Source organism: Podarcis filfolensis, assembly GCF_964270895.1.
Source record: "Podarcis filfolensis genome assembly, chromosome: 6".
In the NCBI taxonomy this organism is placed as follows: Eukaryota; Metazoa; Chordata; class Lepidosauria; order Squamata; family Lacertidae; genus Podarcis; species Podarcis filfolensis.
In genome coordinates, this window is record NC_139609.1 from 58,029,138 (window position 1) to 58,050,262 (window position 21,125).

At 45.8% G+C, this 21,125-nt stretch overlaps 1 protein-coding gene and 1 long non-coding RNA gene across 40 annotated transcripts in view; both read right to left on the bottom strand.

Moving 5' to 3' along the window:
* Positions 1 to 21,125, bottom strand: part of LOC310764401 — a 468,487-nt gene that overhangs the window by 41,673 nt on the left and 405,689 nt on the right. The window lies entirely within an intron of this gene.
* Positions 1 to 21,125, bottom strand: part of PLEKHA6 (pleckstrin homology domain containing A6) — a 202,158-nt gene that overhangs the window by 41,673 nt on the left and 139,360 nt on the right. For 11 of the 39 annotated variants that reach the window (XM_083618190.1, XM_083618175.1, XM_083618164.1 and 8 more), the window contains 7 exons: positions 20,931 to 21,035; positions 20,313 to 20,385; positions 17,979 to 18,079; positions 10,386 to 10,561; positions 8,464 to 8,958; positions 6,268 to 6,778; positions 4,638 to 4,724 (listed from right to left, as the gene is read on the bottom strand). In XM_083618190.1, coding sequence (XP_083474316.1) covers positions 4,638 to 4,724; positions 6,268 to 6,778; positions 8,464 to 8,958; positions 10,386 to 10,561; positions 17,979 to 18,079; positions 20,313 to 20,385; positions 20,931 to 21,035 — 1,548 coding nt within the window. Of the gene's footprint in view, positions 1 to 345; positions 400 to 4,637; positions 4,725 to 6,267; positions 6,779 to 8,463; positions 8,959 to 10,385; positions 10,562 to 13,461; positions 15,083 to 17,978; positions 18,080 to 20,312; positions 20,386 to 20,930; positions 21,036 to 21,125 lie in introns of those variants that run through there. The other 28 variants (XM_083618153.1, XM_083618191.1, XM_083618162.1 and 25 more) reach the window with 10 other exon arrangements.

A 21,125-nucleotide genomic window follows, 5' to 3' on the forward strand; every position in this document is an offset into this window, starting at 1 on the left:
GCTGCAATTGCAGCGCAGCAGAATCCATATATGTCCAAGCAAGCAAAGCAGCTGTCCCTCCCCAATTCATCCCTACACACACACACACACACACACACACACACACACACAAGTGTGTCACTGTCCACAAGAAAGATGAAAGGAACAAACCACATCGACCCGCTAGTGCTGCCGCAATGCCAAGAGAAGGAGAGGGACAGATGTTGGGGAGGAGGAAGGGTAAAGGGGAGAGGGAAAGGCAACACTGACCTGACAGCACGGCTGGGGAGGGGGCAGCGGGGGTTGCAGGACAAGAGGCAAAAATGTGGTGGGAGCAGTGAGAGGGAGACAGCCAGCTTGGCCTACCTGCTGATCCAAATACTCTAGGTTTCTTTGCAACTGAAGGTCTAAAAGTTCATCCTATCAGGAGCCATTAGGCATGCGGCAAAATGGAAACACAAAAACAAACAAAAACAAAGAAGAAGCAAAAGCAGTTAGGTGCGACTTAGCTCGAGAGAGGCATAGAGCTCCCCAGACAGGAAAGGGAACAGTCAGCCTCACAAGCATTTTTTTCCAGGTAGGTGGGTGGGGTGAGTGATGGCTGCTCAGCGGTCCTTTTAGCCCAGGACATATTCCCTAGAGGAGCTTTCCCCTGTCAGGTACCCTCCAGATGTTTCAGACTGCAACAAAGGGGAGTTGTAATCCACATCTGCAAGGGCAGCCAGTTGGGGAAGGCTGCCTTAGAGGGACTCTCAATGGGAGATCCTGGCAGTTTCTCATATAGTCAGTGCTCTGTCCCCATCCCATGTGTCGCCTTCTGCTGGACAGGTGTGGATTAACAAGAGGGCCATGCTACCTTCCTCCAGGCCACTGGAGTAGGCCACCAAGCTGGTAAAATATATTAATGCTCTCCCCCAACAGTAAGGAATGTAGCCCTTTGAGGATATCTGGGTTGAACGCTTGTGGGCTAAAGGTGGGGTGGGGCATGCACACACACAAGCCTCACTCCAACAGTCCCACATGCGCCGGCTTCACTGCAGACCTTCCCACATGCAGCGTGAAAGAGGATCCTCAGCATGTTCAACTGAACGCACTCAGAGTTCCTCTTCAGACCTTCCAGATGAGGAAGCTGCCTTCTGCTGAGTCAGGCTGCAGGTCCATCTAGCACAGGGCTTATACACACCTTTCCTCTGCTCTTTCCAGGAACGCTCCACGATTTAAAGCTCTGTGTCCCAGTGCCTTTTTGTTCCTGCTCCAGAACTTCCCCTGCAAAAACCTGCTCCTCAAAAAGTTCAGTCACAGAAAACGTCGATCCGCAGAAAACCCGAATTGGTGTTTGCTCTGATTCAGTTTTAAGGAGCAGGGTTTCAAGGGGAAAGTTTGAGACAAAAATAACAAAATGCTGGGCCATGGAGTGCTAAAGTGAGCACCTGTGCCTGGCAAAAGGTAAGTGTGGATAAGCCCTCTGTTCTATCTGCACTGACTGGCAGCAGCTCTGCAGGGTTTCAGACAGTCCTACCTGAAAATACTGGGGACTGAACCTGAGACCTTCTACATGCAAAGCAGATGTCACTGAGCTATAGTCCTCCTGCCAACATGGGAAGGTCTGAAACGGAGCTGGTGCACAAGCCCCCTCTGACTTGAAGCCCACACACATTTGCTCCAAACAGGGCTCACTTTTCATTGCAATGTAGCACCCGTAATACCCATTAAGCCATTATTATAATCTGTTTTATTGGTGGCATAGGCCTATAAGAATTGTTAATTCACTCCTGCTGCAGAGGCAAAGTTTGCTACCAATAGGTTTGTCCCCGCAGTTAGCACTCCCACATTTTTCCCAGCAAGGCACCTGGCTTTGAAAGCCTAGGATTAGGTGGAAATTCTCTCGTCCACAGTGACTGCTCTACAGTCTTTATGACAAAAATGGCATGTTGAGAACGTGGGCTCAGCACATCCATTCAGAGTTCTGCAGGGGAAGAAGGGATTGTGCTATTGGCTCCACGCATATGGCCTCTTCCAAAAGCTCAGCAACCCTTTCAACGGCTTCACAACTGTGCAGCAAAAACTGGCTAAGCTGAAAGCTGGCAGCGTCCTGAAACAAACAGCAGATTCTGCACACATCAAACTCTGCACAGATTTACTCAGTCTACATTCCTGGGGCATCACTTTGGGTCACGCAAATTGGCTTTTACTGAATCTCTACCCAGCCTCTACGTGGATGTCCATTGGAAAAGCTGGGGATGGTCTACCTATTCTAGCTACAGGCATACAGGAAGCTGCCATATACCAAGCCAGACCATTAGTCCATCTATGATAACTGGAAATGTCTCTCCAGGATTTCAGACATGGTCCCTCACAGATCAACCTGGAGATGTCAGGGATTGAATCTAGGACATTCTGCATGCAAAGCAGATGCTCTATGACTGAGCTATCACCCGAGACAGCAAGCATAGCTACAGCTTCTCCCTACAGCTTCTTCACCTGGCAAGAAAGTTAGGAGCACCATACCAAGGGACCCTTACAAAAATGGTGCTCCTGTGCATTATTCTCTGCAAGCGTGACACCAACAGCGTGCTTTTGACCCAGGTAAACTACTTCTCAGATATAGACAGAAATTATTTTGATCTGTTTTGGAAACAATTTGTCTCTTTCTAAATACACAGAAGCTTTACTATCAGGCCTGGGCAGCCTGAGCTCTGTGTCCATAATTAACAGATACGTGTCCAGATTGCTGGAGCGCTCCAATTGGAGAACAGCCTTTACCAAAGGCATCAGGGACTTTGAAGAAGCACGGACTCAGGACGAAGGGAAGAAATGAGCTAAGAGGAAGGCACATTTGGCAAATCCTCAACGTGATCAACTCCCGCCCAGAAACCTATGTCCCCACTGTGGAAGGACATGTGGGTCCAGAATTGGCCTTCACAGTCACCTACGGACACACTACTAAGACTGTGTTCATGGTAGACAATCTTGCTCAGCAACGAGCGATCGCCAAAGAGTCCAGACTGCTAGCACTGCTCATTCAAAGGAGCTATCCTGCACCCGCATTCCACATCTAGTCCTGCCACCAGATATTTGCCCCCCCCCAAAGCAGCTGGAGATGGGGACAGAGCACCTGCTATGAGAGAGACTGTCCATGATGTGCTCGGTGATACCAGGATCATCTCAGTGCACTCCTGGTTCAGCCACATGCATCCGCTTTGTGTGCATAGCTGGTGAGAAGGCAGGGGGAGTGAGGGGAGAAGCTGCGTGCAACACTCCGTGCAACTAGAATCTGTTCCGCAGGGCACCTTAATCCAGTCCAGGAATTACTGGTTGCTCTCATAGGTGAAAGGTGTCAGGCAGGGTCAAGAACCTTGGCATGGAGCAAATGGAAGTTGGCAGTTTCACTTGGCAGAGTCCCACTCACAGTGGTTTCTGCCCCCACCACATGGATCCGCCCCCGCAGTGAAATAACCAAACAAAAGAGAGAAGCAAGAAGGAGTGAGGAAAATACAGCATTGAAAGAAATGACAGCCAGCAACAGGGAACAGGGCTTTCTGCATGTCCTTTTCAAGCTCACCCAATTTTGCACTGTCCCAGAAACTACACTGGAGGATTGCAAGCTCTGGCAGTGGAAGCTGCCGCTGCCCTGGTTTTTGCTCTCTTCATTTCTTCTTTATGGGCTGCCAAAGCAATACATCCTTGGAATAGGGGAGGAATCCCGGAGGAAAAATGTGCTCTTCCAGAAAGCCCTTTTCTGCATTATGGTTGCCACTATAGCTATGGGCAAGGTGCTGCTCATTTAAGGACAGGGATTGGGAACCTGTGGTCCTCCAGAAGTTGTTTGGACTCAAGCTCCCATCAACCCTGGGCCACTGGCTACAAGGCCGAGGTTCATGGGAGTCTCACAACATTGGGAAGGCCACAGGTTCCCCACCCCTGATTTAGGGGAGCAAAATGGTACCAAGTTCAAATCACATGCCAGGTCAAAACTCTGAACAGCAGCTCATGATCACTAAAGGGAAATGTTTGCGTTAAGCTTGCAGCAGCAATGAGCACTGTGCCTCAGTTTATATTCCACAGTGGCATGGTGGGCAAGCCAGGATGGAGGCTTCCCTTCTGCCATGCAGATGTAGCTTGTGATGTGAAATGAAGCCTCTGCTTTAACTCCTGATTACACCTTTTTATTTATTAATTGTGGAAAAAGGAGAATCACATGGATGATGCTTCTGGGCAACTGTGGGGGGTGGGTGGACCCATTTTACATTACATGCTACTCCTCTTGCAGGATGCTAACAAAGCACCGAATGTAAAAACTGGGGGCTGAATGTGTGAACAGGAGCTGTTTCACTATCTCTATAAATCACATGCCTATTTCCCTCCTTGCTCCGCCAAAAAAGGGCAGCCCTGTCTTCAACAGAATTATCTGTCAGTTTGCATAGTCACGGTGCATTACATATCCAGACTGGTCTCACACAGCTGGTCTCACACAGCTAACATATCCCTGTAGGCTGAGACACTAGAGAATATGACTGTTACAGGACAGTGGTTTCATATCCAGGAAGAAATTGCCCATTGCATAATAACATCCTTCACCCCACCTCTGAATTAGATCCCAACCTTGGGAAGGAAACCCAGCATCCCTAGTGGAATGCTGGGATGCCAATGGGACATACCATTTTGTCGTGGACCGTAGGGGATGCTGGATAGTTGAAGGGGAACATTCCTGCAGGGACAGGCCTCCTGTCACCCAGATAATCATACTGAGGAAAGAGAAGAAACCACACACATGCATGAAGAAGGCTCATATCACTGTAGGGTGACCATAGTCCACGCTACCTTTCCCCACAATATGGAACAGTTGGCACAGCCCACAATGGAGACAACAGGCAAGGCAAAGGAATTGCCCAGGGTTATTCGGTCAGGGTGAGGGACAGGTCAATGGTAGGAGGGCCAAGGAGTTGTGGCCTAGACATAAGAACAACTAAGATGCTCTTGGAAAAGAGGAGTTGGTTCTACAAGCTGGGAGTACAGTTCTGTTAGGAGAAGAGGAAAAGAAGGGGCAGGTTTTTCTCCAGGCTCCTACCCTTGGAACCTCCAGTGCCACTCAGTTCCTGGGCTGCTCTCACCCTCAGTTCTGCCTGATATTCACTAATATTTGTCTGCACGGTGAACAATGTTCTAAAGTTTCACCAGCAACCTTTTCAACATGTTGTGCTGACTGTGTGCTCCAGGCACAGTTAACGTGCCAGTTCTGTTTAGCCTGAACATGCGACTCCAGTACCTCAATTCAATTGGGAGAGCTGAATCCCCTATACCTCATGTTTCAACTGAGTCTGGCCCAGACCCTTATTTTTTTGGGACAAGTGAAATAAAAACAGACTGTGACTGAGCATTTACGGACTGCTGAGTGGCCAGAAGAAGCCCTGACATGTCAGAGATTAAGAATAAAGGTTTTATTCTAGCTCACGGGTGAGCAACCTGTGGCCTTAGGAAAACATGCAACCTGTGACTTCATATTATGTGCCCCTCTGTTGACTCCTGAAGCTGCCCCATTCTACCATCCATGCTTTTTATCCATTTTCCCCTTTTTTCAGGCATTTGTGTTTCACTCTCTTTCTGTGTTGTTTCAGAACACAGAATTGGAAGATGTCGTATTTTCTTTTATATGTGTATGTTTTAAAAACTTCTCCCCCTGGTTGTAGGCCTTGGGGAAAAGACTTTTCTCCTCCCTAAACTGTTGAATAATATATCGGTCAGACTTACTCTTACTTCCTTTCCGGAGCAGTGGCTGCGTTGGTCTTTGGTACTAAAAAAAAGTTCTCTGTTTATTTATTTGAAAGTAACCCCATCACACTCAGTGGGGCTTGTTTCTAACTAGATATGCATTGAACTGGGAATTCTAAACCATGAGGAAGCAGGGTGGTCTCCATTCCAGATCAGTTAATCCAGAATAGTTTTGTCTCTGGCTCCAGCCATCATCAGTTCTGGCTCTGCCCAACACTGGCACATGAGCCAAAACAAGTAATCAATTGAGGAAATGCAGCCCTCAACAGAAAAAACCGATGTTGTCCATGACTGCCTCTCCTCACCTTCATCAAAGCTAGTGTGCCTTCCCACTCCTGCCATGGTAATTTCCCCTCACCCTTCCTAATACTCCTCAGTCTCAGTACACAGCATATACAGACACAGGTAACGAGGTCACTAAGACTGTGCTTATGTTCCCTCAGTGCACAGCTTCAGTACTCCCCCAAAGAGTGGCAGGAAGCCCCAAGGGTAGGAGCGGAGACCGCAAGGGAGGGTTACCTTTGGTGAACTGACCGATCGCCTCATCATGTATGTCGTCGGCTCCGCATAAATCTCCTCACTCCGGGGAGGCACTCTTTCAAAGCGGGCGCTCGGCGACCTGACAGGGGAGTATACTCTGGCTCGGGTGTAGGAGCCTTGGCTCGGCGAGCGGGGGACCGACCGGGAGCGAGGCTGGAGGGACATCCTGCGCAAGGAGCCTGAGGCGGCATCCATTTCGTCATAGTACACAGGCGGCCGGGTCGGGCCTGACATCCAGATGGGAACGTCCTGCCTGCCGTAGCCTGGCTGCTCTTTCCAGTCCCGCAGCTGGTAGGAGCCGCTGTTGCGGAAGGAGTGGCGCTTGTCGTCGACAGTCCACTGAGGGCTCACACGATCAAAGGCAGGCATAGAGCAGATGCTGTCGGGACGCACCCCAGGAGGGTAGTATTGGTAATCTTCAGAGTACTGAGGTGAGTAGGGGGGATAGTAGTCAGGGACTCTTCGGGACATCGGGTAGAACCTGGTGGGGCTAGACGGCCAGAAGGAAAGAATGAGGACGACGAATGCAAACCCTGAGTTTGCAAAGCAATTTTAGCATCATCTGCCCTACCTTACCCATCTGTCTATCTCTGTACCAAAATCCACAGAGGATATAAATCTAGTGCAGATCTTATTTTTCTTTTCTCTCTCTTTTTTCTATTGGTTTTCACATATTGCATTACAATACAGATGTGCCAAAGCCAACACCATTTCCTCCCCATCCCTTTATATTTCTATTTCCTGAACCCATCATATTATTCTTTTCTCCTTCCTCCCACTTCCCTCCACCCCCACTCGATTTCCTCCACATTATACAATTTACAATAATCTTTGCATTCTACAATCTTCTCAAATCATCTATATATTATTATTATCTTTCCTTACTATTTTTTCTTCCATCCAGTACTTCAAATTTTAACCTAGGCATATTAGCGTATTTTTTTTGAGCAATATTTTGCCATATATTCATCAAAACATTTCCACTCCTTTTTAAATTTTTGATTCGACTGATTTCTTATTATAGCAGTTATTAGAGCAGAGGATATAAATCTAGTGCAGATCTTATTTTTCATACTTACGTCCTAGTGGTTCCCTCTTACCCCCCAACTATACTGCAGATTAAACAGCAGAGATGGCACAATATCTTCTCACTATTAATGCTGTTTGCTGGTGTGTCATGAATTATTATCCTTATTAATGATTAAGGCTGCACATATTTTCTTTGCAAATGAGCTGCCTGCTTGAGTAACATAGTATTAAGTGTGTATCTTTTTCTTTTCAAAAAAGAAATCAAAAGCATACTGAGGATTAAAGGGTTCAATTCTGATGAAAGCCATGATGCCTGCTGGGTTAAAACTCTGGTTCTTTGTCAGGGGAGATTCAAATGTTGCAGCCTCCATGTGGAGGTCAGAAGAAACACTTCCCAATGGAAGCAGTTATACAAGAGGGCTCTGTCACTGTGTATCATGTGAGCCACCCATGCTAGCACAGCAGATTCGTAGCGCTGTGATGAACAGCCTGCTCCACACAACTGGGCCAATCCGTTTCACAAATATTACAACTCTCATGTGGAATTGCCACATGGTTTGGGACAGTTAAAAACGAAATGTCCTCAGCACTTACAGTCCTCCTAGGACTCTCTGGTTGGGAGAAGAGGGGAGAATCACAATAACTATATTGATTTAAACCTGAAGTGTACACATCACTTTCTCACCTCTCAGATTATATCCACACCATACATTTAAAACCACCTCTTTCCCCACAAAAGCCCGCGCTTTACTGCCGAATCAGAGCAAATGGTAGTCTGCGGAAAACTGAAATTGCCATTTGTTCTGATTCAGTGTTAAAGAATGGGATTTCATAGGGAAAGTGATGTGGCAAAAAAAGGGGGCAGAAGTGTTTGGACATGGAGCTTTAAAGCGCAGACCTGCACCTAGAAAACAAGGGGCAAAAGGTATAAGTGTGATGAGCCCTCAGAGTCATGGGTTCCCCTAAAGTATCCTGGGAAATGTAGTCCTTAACAAGCTACAGTTCCAGGACCCTTGGGGGAGGGTGGGAAGCCATAGCTCTTAAGACTCCTATAAGTGCATAATGTGATGCCTTGTGTTTAGTGGGATTCCTCCCTTATTTAATTCGCAGAAAAGCTATATCCACGCCTAGCTTGAATCACCTCACCTATGGAGATCCTCAGGAGGTGGAGCCCCACGGCGCAAGTTCACCCACTGCTGCAGCTGTGTCATGGAGCTCTTCCTCTGGGCAATCTTCTCAGGGTTGGTGCGCGGAGCAAAACTCCGACGAGGCATAGCACTCTCACCATCGTGCTGTGGGAAGGCCATGCTGCCTGGCCGGCTAGGAGATGAGTACTGCCAGCCATTTGGCTGAGTGGGCCTCTCCACTCCAGCAGGCAGGCGGGAAGCGTCAGGATAAGGGCTTCCGGGTTCAGAGGGCATTTCTTGGCTGCCAATGCCGTTGGCTTTCACCAGAGGCTCCTTCTTGCTCTCAGCTCGCTCTGTTTTCCTGTCAATCTTCTCAGAGCCACGCCCGTCTCCTTCGCCTCTGGTCTTGGCTTCTGGCTCAGCTTTGGCAGCCTCTCTGGTAGGGACACTGCGGTGGTGGTGGTGCTGGTGGTTCCTGCTGGGAGGGATGTTCTCAGAATCAGTCTTCTCGTGCCTGATAAGCATGGGAAAGTAGAAATGGCCACAAAAGGTCATGGCTCTCATTCTGAGCAACATAGAAAATGTGCACTGGCCTATGAATGATTCTAGTTCGCCTCCTAAAAGCACATTGCTGCAAACTTTCAGCTCTGATATGGCCCCCCCGGGGGGGACGGGACCAGACATTGTACTCTCCCAATAAGCTTTCTTTTTCAAGTTGCTTAAAGACCCGCAAAGCTATGTTTCCTGTCATCCCATTCAAAGAGCCTCAATGCCTTTTAAATGTTACTTATTTTAGAGAGTTTCCATACTTTTCTGCAGGATCTGTGAATCTTTTTTATAACGATGAGTTGGTCTCACAAATTTAAAGGACCAGAGGAAACATCTTAATGGAGAGGCAGAGAAACTATGTGACTTGAACGCAATAGAACAACCTGGGCTGGACTAAGACCTTCAGTTGTCCCAAGCACTAAAAGATTATGGTGCCTCTCCAGTTCAAAATGAAAACAATACTAACCCATAAAATAAAATTTCAAAGTAATAAAAAATTAAAGCATAATTTATTGCAACAGATGACAGGATCTGCTTTCCTTGCATTATTTTGATCAAAAGTTAGTAGGGCGCCCTCCTGGTTTAGGTGGGGATAATAAAAAGATAACGTAAAAATGGGAGATTATACAGTGGACTGTAAGGAAATCTAGCCTAGTTCTGATTTTTGCCATGATGACTATTTTGATGCTTTAAGGGGGGGAAATCATAATTTTTTGGGTGCTTTTACTTTACTGGTTTTCCAAAGACATAGCTAATGCCAACTGAGATCTCAGGATGTTGACTATTATAGTCCAACAACATCTAGAGAGCGCCATTTGGTTACCCCTATAGTTTTGGAGAGACATCACCCTGCCAACAAAGCAGAGACATCACCTTGCCAACAAAGGTCCGTATAGTTAAAGCCATGGTTTTCCCAGTAGTGATGTATGGAAGTGAGAGCTGGACCATAAAGAAAGCTGATCGCCGAAGAATTGATGCTTTTGAATTCTGGTGCTGGAGGAGACTCTTGAGAGTCCCATGGACTGCAAGAAGATCAAACGTATCCATTCTTAAGGAAATCAGCCTTGAGTGCTCACGGAAGGACAGATCGTGAAGCCGAGGCTCCAATACTTTGGCCACCTCATGAGAAGAGAAGACTCCCTGGAAAAGACCCTGATGTTGGGAAAGATGGAAGGCACAAGGAGAAGGGGACGACAGAGGACGAGATGGTTGGACAGTGTTCTCGAAGCTACAAACATGAGTCTGACCAAACTGCGGGAGGCAGTGGAAGACAGAAGTGCCTGGCGTGCTCTGGTCCATGGGGTCACGAAGAGTCGGACACGACTAAACAACAATAGTTTTGGACTACATGCTACATAGATCCCCCCCCCAAAAAACCCAACAACAACTGACCTCTGAGCAGGTGGGATTTGCACCCGGGCAGCTTCGCCCATGGCTTGAATCCAGGATTCCTGCTCCTCGTTGTTCTCTGCACTGAAGAAGTAAGTCCGGATGCCTGCGTGCTCAGCCTGGGGAGAGAGGGACTTCTTGTTATTCCCTGGTGTCTCTTCCATCCAGCACACAGTCACCTGTGGAGCAGGTAGAAATGGAGAAAGGGGAGGGGGAGAGAAGAGAAGAGAAGTCACCAATTAGTCTCTGCAGCATTAGCTAGAGGTCACCAAGGATTATAGGAGAAATTGTGCATTTGGCATAATTTCCAGCATATACTGGATTGGCTACTATAGTTTCAACCAACTTTTATTTTCTAGTTTTCAGCTGGGGAAAATTGAAGTGAAAAAGCATGTTTTTAGGCCATAATGGCTATAGTTTAGCTTTATATGCATTTGTTCTTGGTGGTGGTGGGTGGCTTTAAAAGAGGATTAGGCAAATTCATGGAGGAGAGAGCTATCAATGGCTATTCCTTGGAGGCAACAATGCTTCTGAAGACCAGTAGTTGGAAACCACAGGAGGCAGAGTGCTTTTGTGTTTGAATCCTGCTGGGGAGGGGTTTCCCCCAGACATCTGATTGGTCACTGTGAGAACAGGATGCTGGAAAATTTGCCTTTTAATATATTGATAAATCCCAATTTCTGAGCAGCTTAATCACAGGAGTGACACCCAAAGGTCAAAATTCCTATCCAGAGACACCTTCACTAAACCCACCCAGCAACATGCAAACTCCACCCCACCCCCATTGCTGGAAAAGGACCCTCCCACCTGCCTACCAACCCCGTTCCCAACACCAACACACTTGTTTACATGCATGGGTCCACATGCAGCAGAGGAATAGCATGCAAAAATCTACTTCAACATAGAACCCATCACCACAGATCAGTGTACACCTGTGCATGCATGCAAGGAATTGAAAATGTTCTTTTTTCCATCAGGTTTCTGGAGAGGTAGTAAACTAGAACTGCCTTTTTCTAAGTGGTGGTGCGGAATGCTGTTGCAACTTTGAATTGCTGTAATATAGCTGCTTTAATGTTTTCTGATGGTTTTAATGTATTTACTGTTGTAAGGCCACCCCGAGATTACTTGATAGTGACATGTGGGATAGAAGTTTTACAAATAAATTAAAATAAATGCATCATTACTGAATAAAAGCTATGTTGCCTAATATTATCTGGAGTACTTGGCAATAGTTTTAACTGTGGCCAGAAACAAGGGGAGGTGTGTATCCCTTTACATTTTAATGATTTGGCTGCCTCACCCATTGCAAAAATGGCGGGACACTGTATCCCCTCCCCTATAAAAAGTCACTGGGGCTGGAGACTGACTGAACAATATGGGGAGTCAGGGTCAACTATATGTTGACTCCCTATGTTGAGTCAAAACAAGAGTGAGATTTCCTATGGATCTACTGATCCAACCACCTTGGTATTTAAATCTGCCTTCCTGATGAAACATAGGAAAAGAAAATACTTTTGTATTCCTTTCCAAATGCTTATCTCACAGGAGGCAGCGACAGCCACCAACTTGGATGGCTTGAAAAGAGGATTAGACATGGAGGAGGTGGCTCTGGAGGCAATAATGCTTCTGAATACCAGTTGCTGGTAACCTCAGGAGGGCAGCGCTCGTGTCCTCCTTGCAGATTTCCAACAGGCTTCAGGTTGGCCACTGTGAAAACAGGATGCTGGACTAGATAGGCCAATAGTTCAACTGCATACTGGCCATATTTATTTGACTATAGGAAGAAGCCCTTCAAGAGGCAGGAATTATCAGGGCACCATTCCAAGGATATATGTGCCACTTGTACATGGAAACATGTTGCACTCCTTTGCGTGATCCCCATGATATTGTGCTTTCACCACAATAATGCCTCTAATTTCAGGGCTTCCAAGAGTGAAGTCAAAGACATCATTGGGGTGAGTACTAAATCTGACTCCGACCGGATTACCCCAGTGTCTGATGTGAAGGACAAGATTCCCCACTTCTCTGTTATGTCATCAAACATCTTCTCCAGTTCAATGTTATATCCAGTCGATCTTTGCTCCACAGAAATCACCGAGAGCCGCTTAGGGTTGATCCCTCTTTATTAGCAGAGGCCATTTTCCCGTCTTGCTAGAGTGCAGCAAAGCCTAGGAAATGGTTTTTATATATCATGCTGCTTTGATTCTTAGTCTCTGAGGTGTATGTAGGAGCTGAAGACTTGCAAAAAACAAAGACATGTCTTGTACAGCATCAAAATATTGGCACCCAACATCTTCAAAGAATACCATCCTAGGCTGGACCTTAATATGGCTCCAGGCCCAGATAAAAAATATTTCCAATCCAAACTCTTAACCCATATTGAACCAGCTTATTGTTGACGCTTCTATCATTTGCAACATATCCATTCAATTGACACTGAAATCTTTCCAGATCTTTTCCTTTTTCTTTTATCATGAACACCTTATTTTGTATTATAGTATAGTTTTCTGGTTTTGTGTCTTTCACATTTGTTTGGTTTTCATTATGTAAGAAAGCTCCCCTCTTAGTGATTTTTATTATTATTTTATTTCAGTTGAATGTATTTCAGAAGAAACGTACAGCACAATTTATTCATTTATTTAGTTTTGCCCATCAACTTTGGTTAATGATCAGTGGCCACTCATCAACCTAGTGAGATCTGAGGGTTCTTGCAAATCTGCCTTCTTGACTGACCTTTTGCTGAGCCAGATCAATATCTTCAGTACATATACTCTACACCAAGAGCCAAGGATTAGGTCTGAAAGCTTGGCTATTATGAAGACATATAACACAAGGCAGACATATTCAGATATTGTGCAATGTCATTAGGTTACATACCTCTGTACTTTCACCAGTCTCCATTGTTTAGGAATTTCTAGGTGTTTGATGAGCCTAATGAAGAAATCTAGGATTTCCTCACTGCAATTTTATCTGGGAAATGATTGGAGGTGAATAAAGCATGCGGGACAATTTGCACTCATCCAAGCTTCGTCTTTCCTTTCTGGCATGCATGCATTTGGAAAAGGAAGGAAAATACTACCTATTTGGTGCCTGGGTGATGGCACTGCAGACGGGTTATCAGAAGAGATCTCCTGTCCGGGGGGCATCCTCACGCGGAAAAAGAGGGAAGACAGAGAACAGGTCAGCCACACCCAACAAGCAATCCAATGGGGAGAAGTCTCAAGCAGGCGAAGCGTAGCAGGAGCAGAGTTGACTGCCGTGGAAGGGAAGCTGAAGCAGAACTGGAAGGGCCATAGCTTAGCAGCAGAGCATCTGCTTTGCATGCAGAAGGTCCCGGGTTCAATCCCCAGCATCTGTGGTAGGGCTGGGAATGTTCCCTGCCAGAAACTCTGGGAGAGATGCTGCCGGTCAATGTAGACAATACCGAGATAGATGGGCAAATGGTCTGACTCAGTATACTACAGCGTCCTGTGTAACTGGGCACATGCCAGATGCCTTATGAGTCTAAGGCTGAAGGATCACATTGGCCCTGTCTGAGCTTAAAATAATCTAAGAGAAAATTGGGGGAGCCTATTCCTCTCCATCTCAGCCCATGGAACAGGCCTGAGCCAGTATCCTGCTAGGCAAGGGGAAATGCAGATATGCAAGGGTTGCAGCAGCAGGGCATGCCATAAACAATATTGCAGCATGAATGTGGGATGAAGGAAATGAACAATACTATTTAGGTCTATCTATTCAGAACAATCTAAGTCTATCCATCCTACGAAAAACTTTATTGTGGGTTGGTTATCTAATGCCCCTTAATAATAAGCAAAGGAACAAAACACAGAAGCAACCAGAGACTATTCTCTGCTACCTTACTAACCAGCACATGTCTGGATCTGGGGGATGCTACAAGAATCAGCATCTAAGACTGAAAGCCATACTTACTTGGTAATCAGCCCCATGATATGCCATAAGGATGCCTATGACCCAACTATAAGGTTCCCTACCCTAAAGTGCTCAACAGATCATTAATAATAGTATCACCAGTCCTCTGCAGCATGGGTGCACATTGAGTTCTTAGAAGTATCTCCAGGCTGAGGGGAGCATGTAAATGTGACCCAAATCCCCACTTCACTGGAGTGGTTGGACAACACCTTTTTATCAAACCTCGGTGCGGTAGGACCCAAATGAAGATGCTTGTGCCCTAAAACGGATCCTTGCTTTGTTAGTAATCTGGGATCTGACAGTCCATCCAACACCACTGGTGCCAATAAAGCTTTCCAGAGGGCAAGCTCAGGCTTCTTCTCAAGGTGACACTATAGAGAGAAAAGAGGGTCGCTGTGCGCACATCTGAGCCAGAGGCAGGCAAGATGCCCAGACAAGCATACTTCAAAGCTCATCTGTTTCTAATGGAGCCACAGCATCTCTAGCTAAACATTCTTCTTTTCTCTCCCCCCTCTATGGGGCAGGCAGGAATGTTAGTAAAAAACAACCCCACATATCAATAGTTTCTGGTTCTCAAAACATCCCTGTCCCATTTCAGTTCCATTTATTCTCATTAAGAGAACATAGATAGCATAGCACACCCCTGGGACATCTGAACTAGAGCTTTATGGTGCTATTTCAACAAGCAGTAAGTAGCTTGCATGCAGTACAATGGAAGAGCCCTCTAAAGGGATGCCTATAAACAAAATGATTTAGGAATGTAATGTATGGATTGGTTGGTTTGTGTTCATGATTTGTTTTGCATAGGTAGGAAGACCTCTCAAGCACCCCAATTTGAAGGTAATGTTTCTAAACTCTCCCTCATTAATTTTCAATGCCCCTGATTTATTTATGCTTTTTTAAAAAAACAGGAAACATGATGTTGTGTATTAGATCACATTGTTTAGAGACTTAGGATCTGTATCTCTCATTCAAAAGGGAAACTGGATGTGTGAGTCTGCACATGAAAAAAAGTTGGCATATAAATATATTGACTCAGCCTTGGGCTGTTACAGCAAAAAGCAACTTGGTGGTCCAGGCAAGAGAGGCAAAGCTTCCCAGCTCTTCTTTGCTCATCCCTCAAAACTAACTCACAATAACCAATGTGTGATACCCTTCCAGCAACGCAGAGTTGTGCAGGTACTCCTGGAACAGTGCCACAGCTCTTAGGATGTGATGCCAGAGGTTGGGAACGACTTCTCCTCTTTCCTGCAATGTCCCTTGCACAGATGGCATGTTTACATCACCTCTGGTCTCCTCACCTGCTCCCCCCAGATCTAGTGCAGCAGGGCAGAGAGCTGCTGCTGTTGCTCTAGCGCGAGGAGGCATCACCCACCATCAGGACAGAAGGAAGCTTTCTGTGACTAAGGGGCAAATGCTCAGGCTTTCCTTCCAAAGTGGGGCTGGCTGAAGAGGCACATGCATTTCAAATAATCAGCACCTGCTATACCTCCCCGTTAGCTGAATCATGCAGGAATTCAGACCTGTGGCAACTCCGAGGAGCAGAGGCAGACCAAGTAGCTTTAGGCTGTGATATGAGCAAAATAGGATGTGCCACTCCCGCATATTGGAAAAATTCAGCCACTCACTGGATAGTAGGCATGAAGCTGAGCCCCTGTGGTGTATTGGTTAGAGCAGCCATCCACAACCTGATGCCCTCCACATATTTCAGACTATAATGTCTGTGCTAACTGGGAGGGATGGGAGTTGCAGTTCAAAGCATCTGGAGAGCACCAGGTTGGGAAAGGCTAGGTTAGACTGCAGCACTTGGGTCAGAGAGATCTGGGTCCAGTCATCATCCTCATATGGAAAAAAAAAAGCCATAATCTCTGAGGTTCATCAAGAATGCCACCCCAAACTCATTGGGAGAAAGAGAAATATACATATGTAATGGATAAATATATGAATAAGGCACATTTACAAACACCATTCCTTGTCCCGTGCAATGTTTTTTGTGGGGGTGGGTGAAACTAAGTTATTTAACAATCTAAAGCATTTTCCAAGGTCAGTGTTTCCCAAGAGTGTACAGCATGAGTACTTGTGTATTAAAAGGGAAGAAAATTATGTCCACTGGCAAAGCACCTCTCCTCCACCACCCAACAATGCCCTGTACACAATCAACCATTTTAGAAATAAACAAGCAAATAAATATTAAAATCTTCTTTGGAAAAAAATGTATGGAAGATAGTTTTCAACATTTCAAAATTAAGCAAAGGGTTCCTCCTCCCAGATGCCCAATGTGAGACTCCTACCCGCAGCCTTTGAGTTGAGCAACTATCCAACTACCATTGTGGGTTTGATAAATGAGAACAGTGAGGGCTCCTGCAGCTCTTCAGCATTTTTCCGGCTTGTACACACAGCCTTCCTAGTAAATATGTCTGTCAACAAGACGTGCTTCCCTCTCAGATGCCGAGGCTCAGAAACAGCCTCAAAGTCCCTGCAAGCAAGCTTGAGGGACCACAGTCAAGCATCCAGAAATAATGTACTTTAGCTGCCGTGCTCTTCCCTTTTGGCCAGTCCTCCCTCTGCAACAACTCCTCAGTGCAATTAGTCATAGGGCGTGAATATCTCTCCTAGGCAGCTTGGTGGGGACCACACAGAACTGCGTTTTTTTAAAAAACAAAAAACCAGAAACTCCAACAACAGCTCAGTCTTGTGTCTAAAGACCACTGCAGATCAATCTTCCAGTATCACAGAAGACTTCTATGAAAGAACATCTTCCAAAGGAAAATGGAAAGTGGGTGATGGTATCCCTGAATGTGCTGCTCATTACTTCCTGTTGCAATACTTAGGGACAGACAGGAAACCTGTGGCCTTTAGGGTATTACTGGACTCCGATACCCATCAGCCCCAACCAGCATGGCTCATGGTCAGGGTTGATGTGAGCTGTAGTCCAGCAACCTCAGGAGGGCTGCATTGCGTTTAAGGTCAATAACCTCCCCAGCCTCATGTCCCCCATCATCAGTATCGTGAGCATCATCATCAGCAATAACTATTCAATGCATTTCACACATGTCAGCAGTGGTTACAATGGCCCTGAAAGGTATTAGGTCCATGTTATCATTCTCATATTGCATAGGTGTCAGGCTAAGGGTAATACAAGAATGGCTTGCCTAAATTCAAACCTGTTGAGCTGCAGTGAGATTTGAAGTGGATACTTCTAGGTTCATGTCCCAGTCCCTTAGAGACTTCACAACAAAGGAAAGTTGTCAAAATTAAAATAACCAAGTGGTGAAAGGAACGCTAGGATATCATGCTCTTGGAAAATAAGGGAATAAAGTCTTCCAAAGGGGTGTTCTTGTGTTACATTCAACAAGTGTACAATCTGTGTATCTGTGCATTCAACAGTTGAGCTGTACACTCATCCAGTTATTTACATGTAATATTTGACAAGTATATGGTCTGTGTAACTCGCTCATACCTCTTCATTCAGTCGCCAGTCACCTGCCCACCTTTAAGGACCAAATTCACAGGGTCACGAGCACCACAGCCTAAGAGGAGCCTAAGGACCACTTTTGATACCAACACACAGCTAGAGCAGAGCAGCTTCCAGCTTCCAACCACACTTCTAGCTGTGCATTCAAGAACATCCTGCCACCTCTGTGAGAACCTCAGCCATTTACTGACCTTAAAGGTGTATTTCCTGCTGATGTTATCCGATGGCTGAACAGCTGCAACCCGAAAACTGAGAAGTGGGATGCTGCCCAAGATGCTTTCCTCCTTCTCGTCTGCATGAAGGAAGGTGGGAGATTAAAGAATTAGACACATACGGAGGCATCCCTTTCTCTCAGCCAACAAGCTAGAAATGCTGTCACTGTGGAAGGTCTCACACAAATGGGTTCCTTCACCACCATCAGTGGGGAAAAAGAAGCCAAGGATTCCCCTTACTGGCAAAATAAGAGCTGGAGCGTTAAGAACAACAACAACAATTGCCCCAAGTGGGCCTACACATCTACGTACCTGGGGAAAATGGCTCCTCTCCCTGTCACATCCGTGCCTGCTACTGTCTCTGTCTCAGGCCGGCAAGCACCCTCACACACATATCAGTTACGTTTACAGCTCACAATACTGTCTAGTTAATAATTCATCCCCACCTTCTAGATTCACTGCCAGAGAGGAGTTCAGGCAACAGGTTTCTGAGAACCAAAGGTTGTGAGGCAGATTTTATTTTTATATATAAATGTAAAATCTATACTCATACATACATACACACACAAACACACACACACACACACACACACACACAGACACACACCCTGTATATGTATGTATATATGAATGTACAGTAAGCCCACAACTTATGCACATTTAACTTGTGCACATTCAGCTTTGTGCGCATGACCAAACAAAACAAAACAAAATGAGAAAGGGGTCAGGGCTCTGGGGGAAATGACTATGACAATCCCACCCACCATTGAAACCAGTGTGTTTTGACTATATGTGATTTTGGTTTAGATATGATCACTGGAACATAACCCCCACGTATGTTGCGGGTTTATGACAGATGGGAAGCATGCAGCCCTCCAGAATATGTTGGAACACAATTCCTATCATCTCTGGCCATCGGGTTTTGCTGGCTGGAGATGATGGGAGTTGGAGTCCAACAAGTAGGGCGACAAATCCCCCATCCCTGAATACACACACATACATACATACACATACCAATATTTGAAGATGAAAATGCACGGAAATTCTGAATTCTCATTGGGCATTTTTCAGTCATCCAAGGACTGAAATAAACCACACACCTCATGGACTGGAGGCCCTCATCTTATAGGCACTTCACAAGCCTCTTTAGCCTTTTTTGTACCATTACAAGTCTACTTCACTAAACTCTGGCCTGAAGGACCAGTGCCAGCCCTTTTTCAGAGGAAAGCATAATTGACAAAAGGGTGTGTGTGTGTGTGAATGTTAATGTCAGCACATATCCTCTGTGTAAGAAATAACCAATGATCCAGGCCATCTGCTCCAGAGGAATATGGCAATAGCTGTACCAAGTCTGGCCTTCGAACACATAATGAAACGTACATTCCCTTCCACAGTTTATCATCACACAGCTTGCATTAGAAGTTACCATAATGCAGAGAGGAGGAAAGAGAGGCATGTTTACTAACAAACATTTTCTGCCTCATGTGTAATCTCCTCCTAAAGCTGCAAAATGCCATGCTGATGCCAGATATATGGAAGGCTATACAACCAGGGAAGGGATTTCCCAGTGCATTGTAAAATCAAGTCAGAGTTGCTGTATGTGTTAGCTTTAAGCATCTGCCAGAGATTTCCACCCATTTCTCCATCTCTTCCAACAGTAAAATAAAACACTGAGAAGGGGCAGTCAGCCCTCAGATACCCCACAACATTATCTCTCTCTGTTTGCTAAGATTCATTTTGCGCTGAAATTTTCTGAGCAAATTGGGCAACCAGAGAAGAGGCAGAATGCTGGCAGTCTGCAGAACAATCAGAGAAGAAAAGGCAGAATGGGCATAGATGTGGGTGGGAGGGAGAAAGAATCCTCCCCAAAGCTATGACTCACCCAGGGGGATTGTGCCACTGTCACTGCAGTGTTTTAGGTGCACTCAAATAATGAGTCCCACTTCCTGGTAAACTACACTTTTTGGCCCTGAAAGAATGAATCTTTTTTCATGTGGAAGGTGACTTTGCCAGTATCACAGACACCCATTGGTTATTACCCATGACATCACTGTGAGACTTGTTGAAAGCTGCTTTTGTGTCTACTCATGCCAATTTAAATGCCAGCATTTCTCCAGAGGCTGTATGCCATCTTCATCAGATGAACACATTGCTGATCTGGACTCCAATAGGAAAAGACCAGCCAAAGCATGGAGATGAACGCAAGCTCCTGACTAAATAAAGGCATAATTTATGGCTTTGCTTTCACACTGTTTTCAGCACTTGTGAGTTACTCAAAGTGCCTACACACCAGACCTTGGTTCTTCTACATACCTTTGTAGTAGAAAAGGCAGCGATCCACCAGCACAAACCAGCGCTTATTCCATTGCTTCACCCCAGAACTCGCCTGTAAAGAGATATTGAAAGCAAATTAAGGCCACAGCATTTACAGCATTGTATGCAATAAAGAGTTGTAGAAGTTTGAAAAGCTTCCCATGAAGAGATGGAACAGCTGGTGCTGAGCTCAGCAGAAGCAAGGGATCACTGGAATTCTTAGGGGATTTCCAGATAAACAACCCAGAAGACCTCTGAAATCAAGTTCAGATCCTGACAAGGTGGATGACAGGATAGCAATGCCCAGTATTCTCAGCTACAAGTGCATGTGGTTGTTTGGATAAGATTCCAAGTGGAGTGGATACCAAATAGTTGAGACTTAAGTTTTCCATTGTGTCCTTGACTGCGGAAAAGTTTGGGGTACATTAGGAACAGAGGAAGTTGTGGCGCTGGATATTTGATGGACTCCAACTCCCATCAGCCCCAGCTAGAATAGCCAATGTTCAGGGATGATGGGAGTTGTGGTCCCCCAACTTCTGGAGGACCACTGGTTCTCCATCCTAGAGTTACATGGGTGGATAGATGATGATTGGGTACCCAATAACCTCTGTAATGTACCTGCTTGAAGAGCCAGCCACTCTTAGTCACTGCAGCGTTGGGATTCCTCTTCATGGAATTGGAGCGCTTCCCAAAAGCAATCCCTTTCCGAGAGGAGCGTGAGGCCTTTGGGAAATGAAAGAGAAAGGTTTAGGAAGGAAGGCTACTGATGGAGTGCACAGATTCCTCTGCGGAAATCACTCACAAAACCACAAC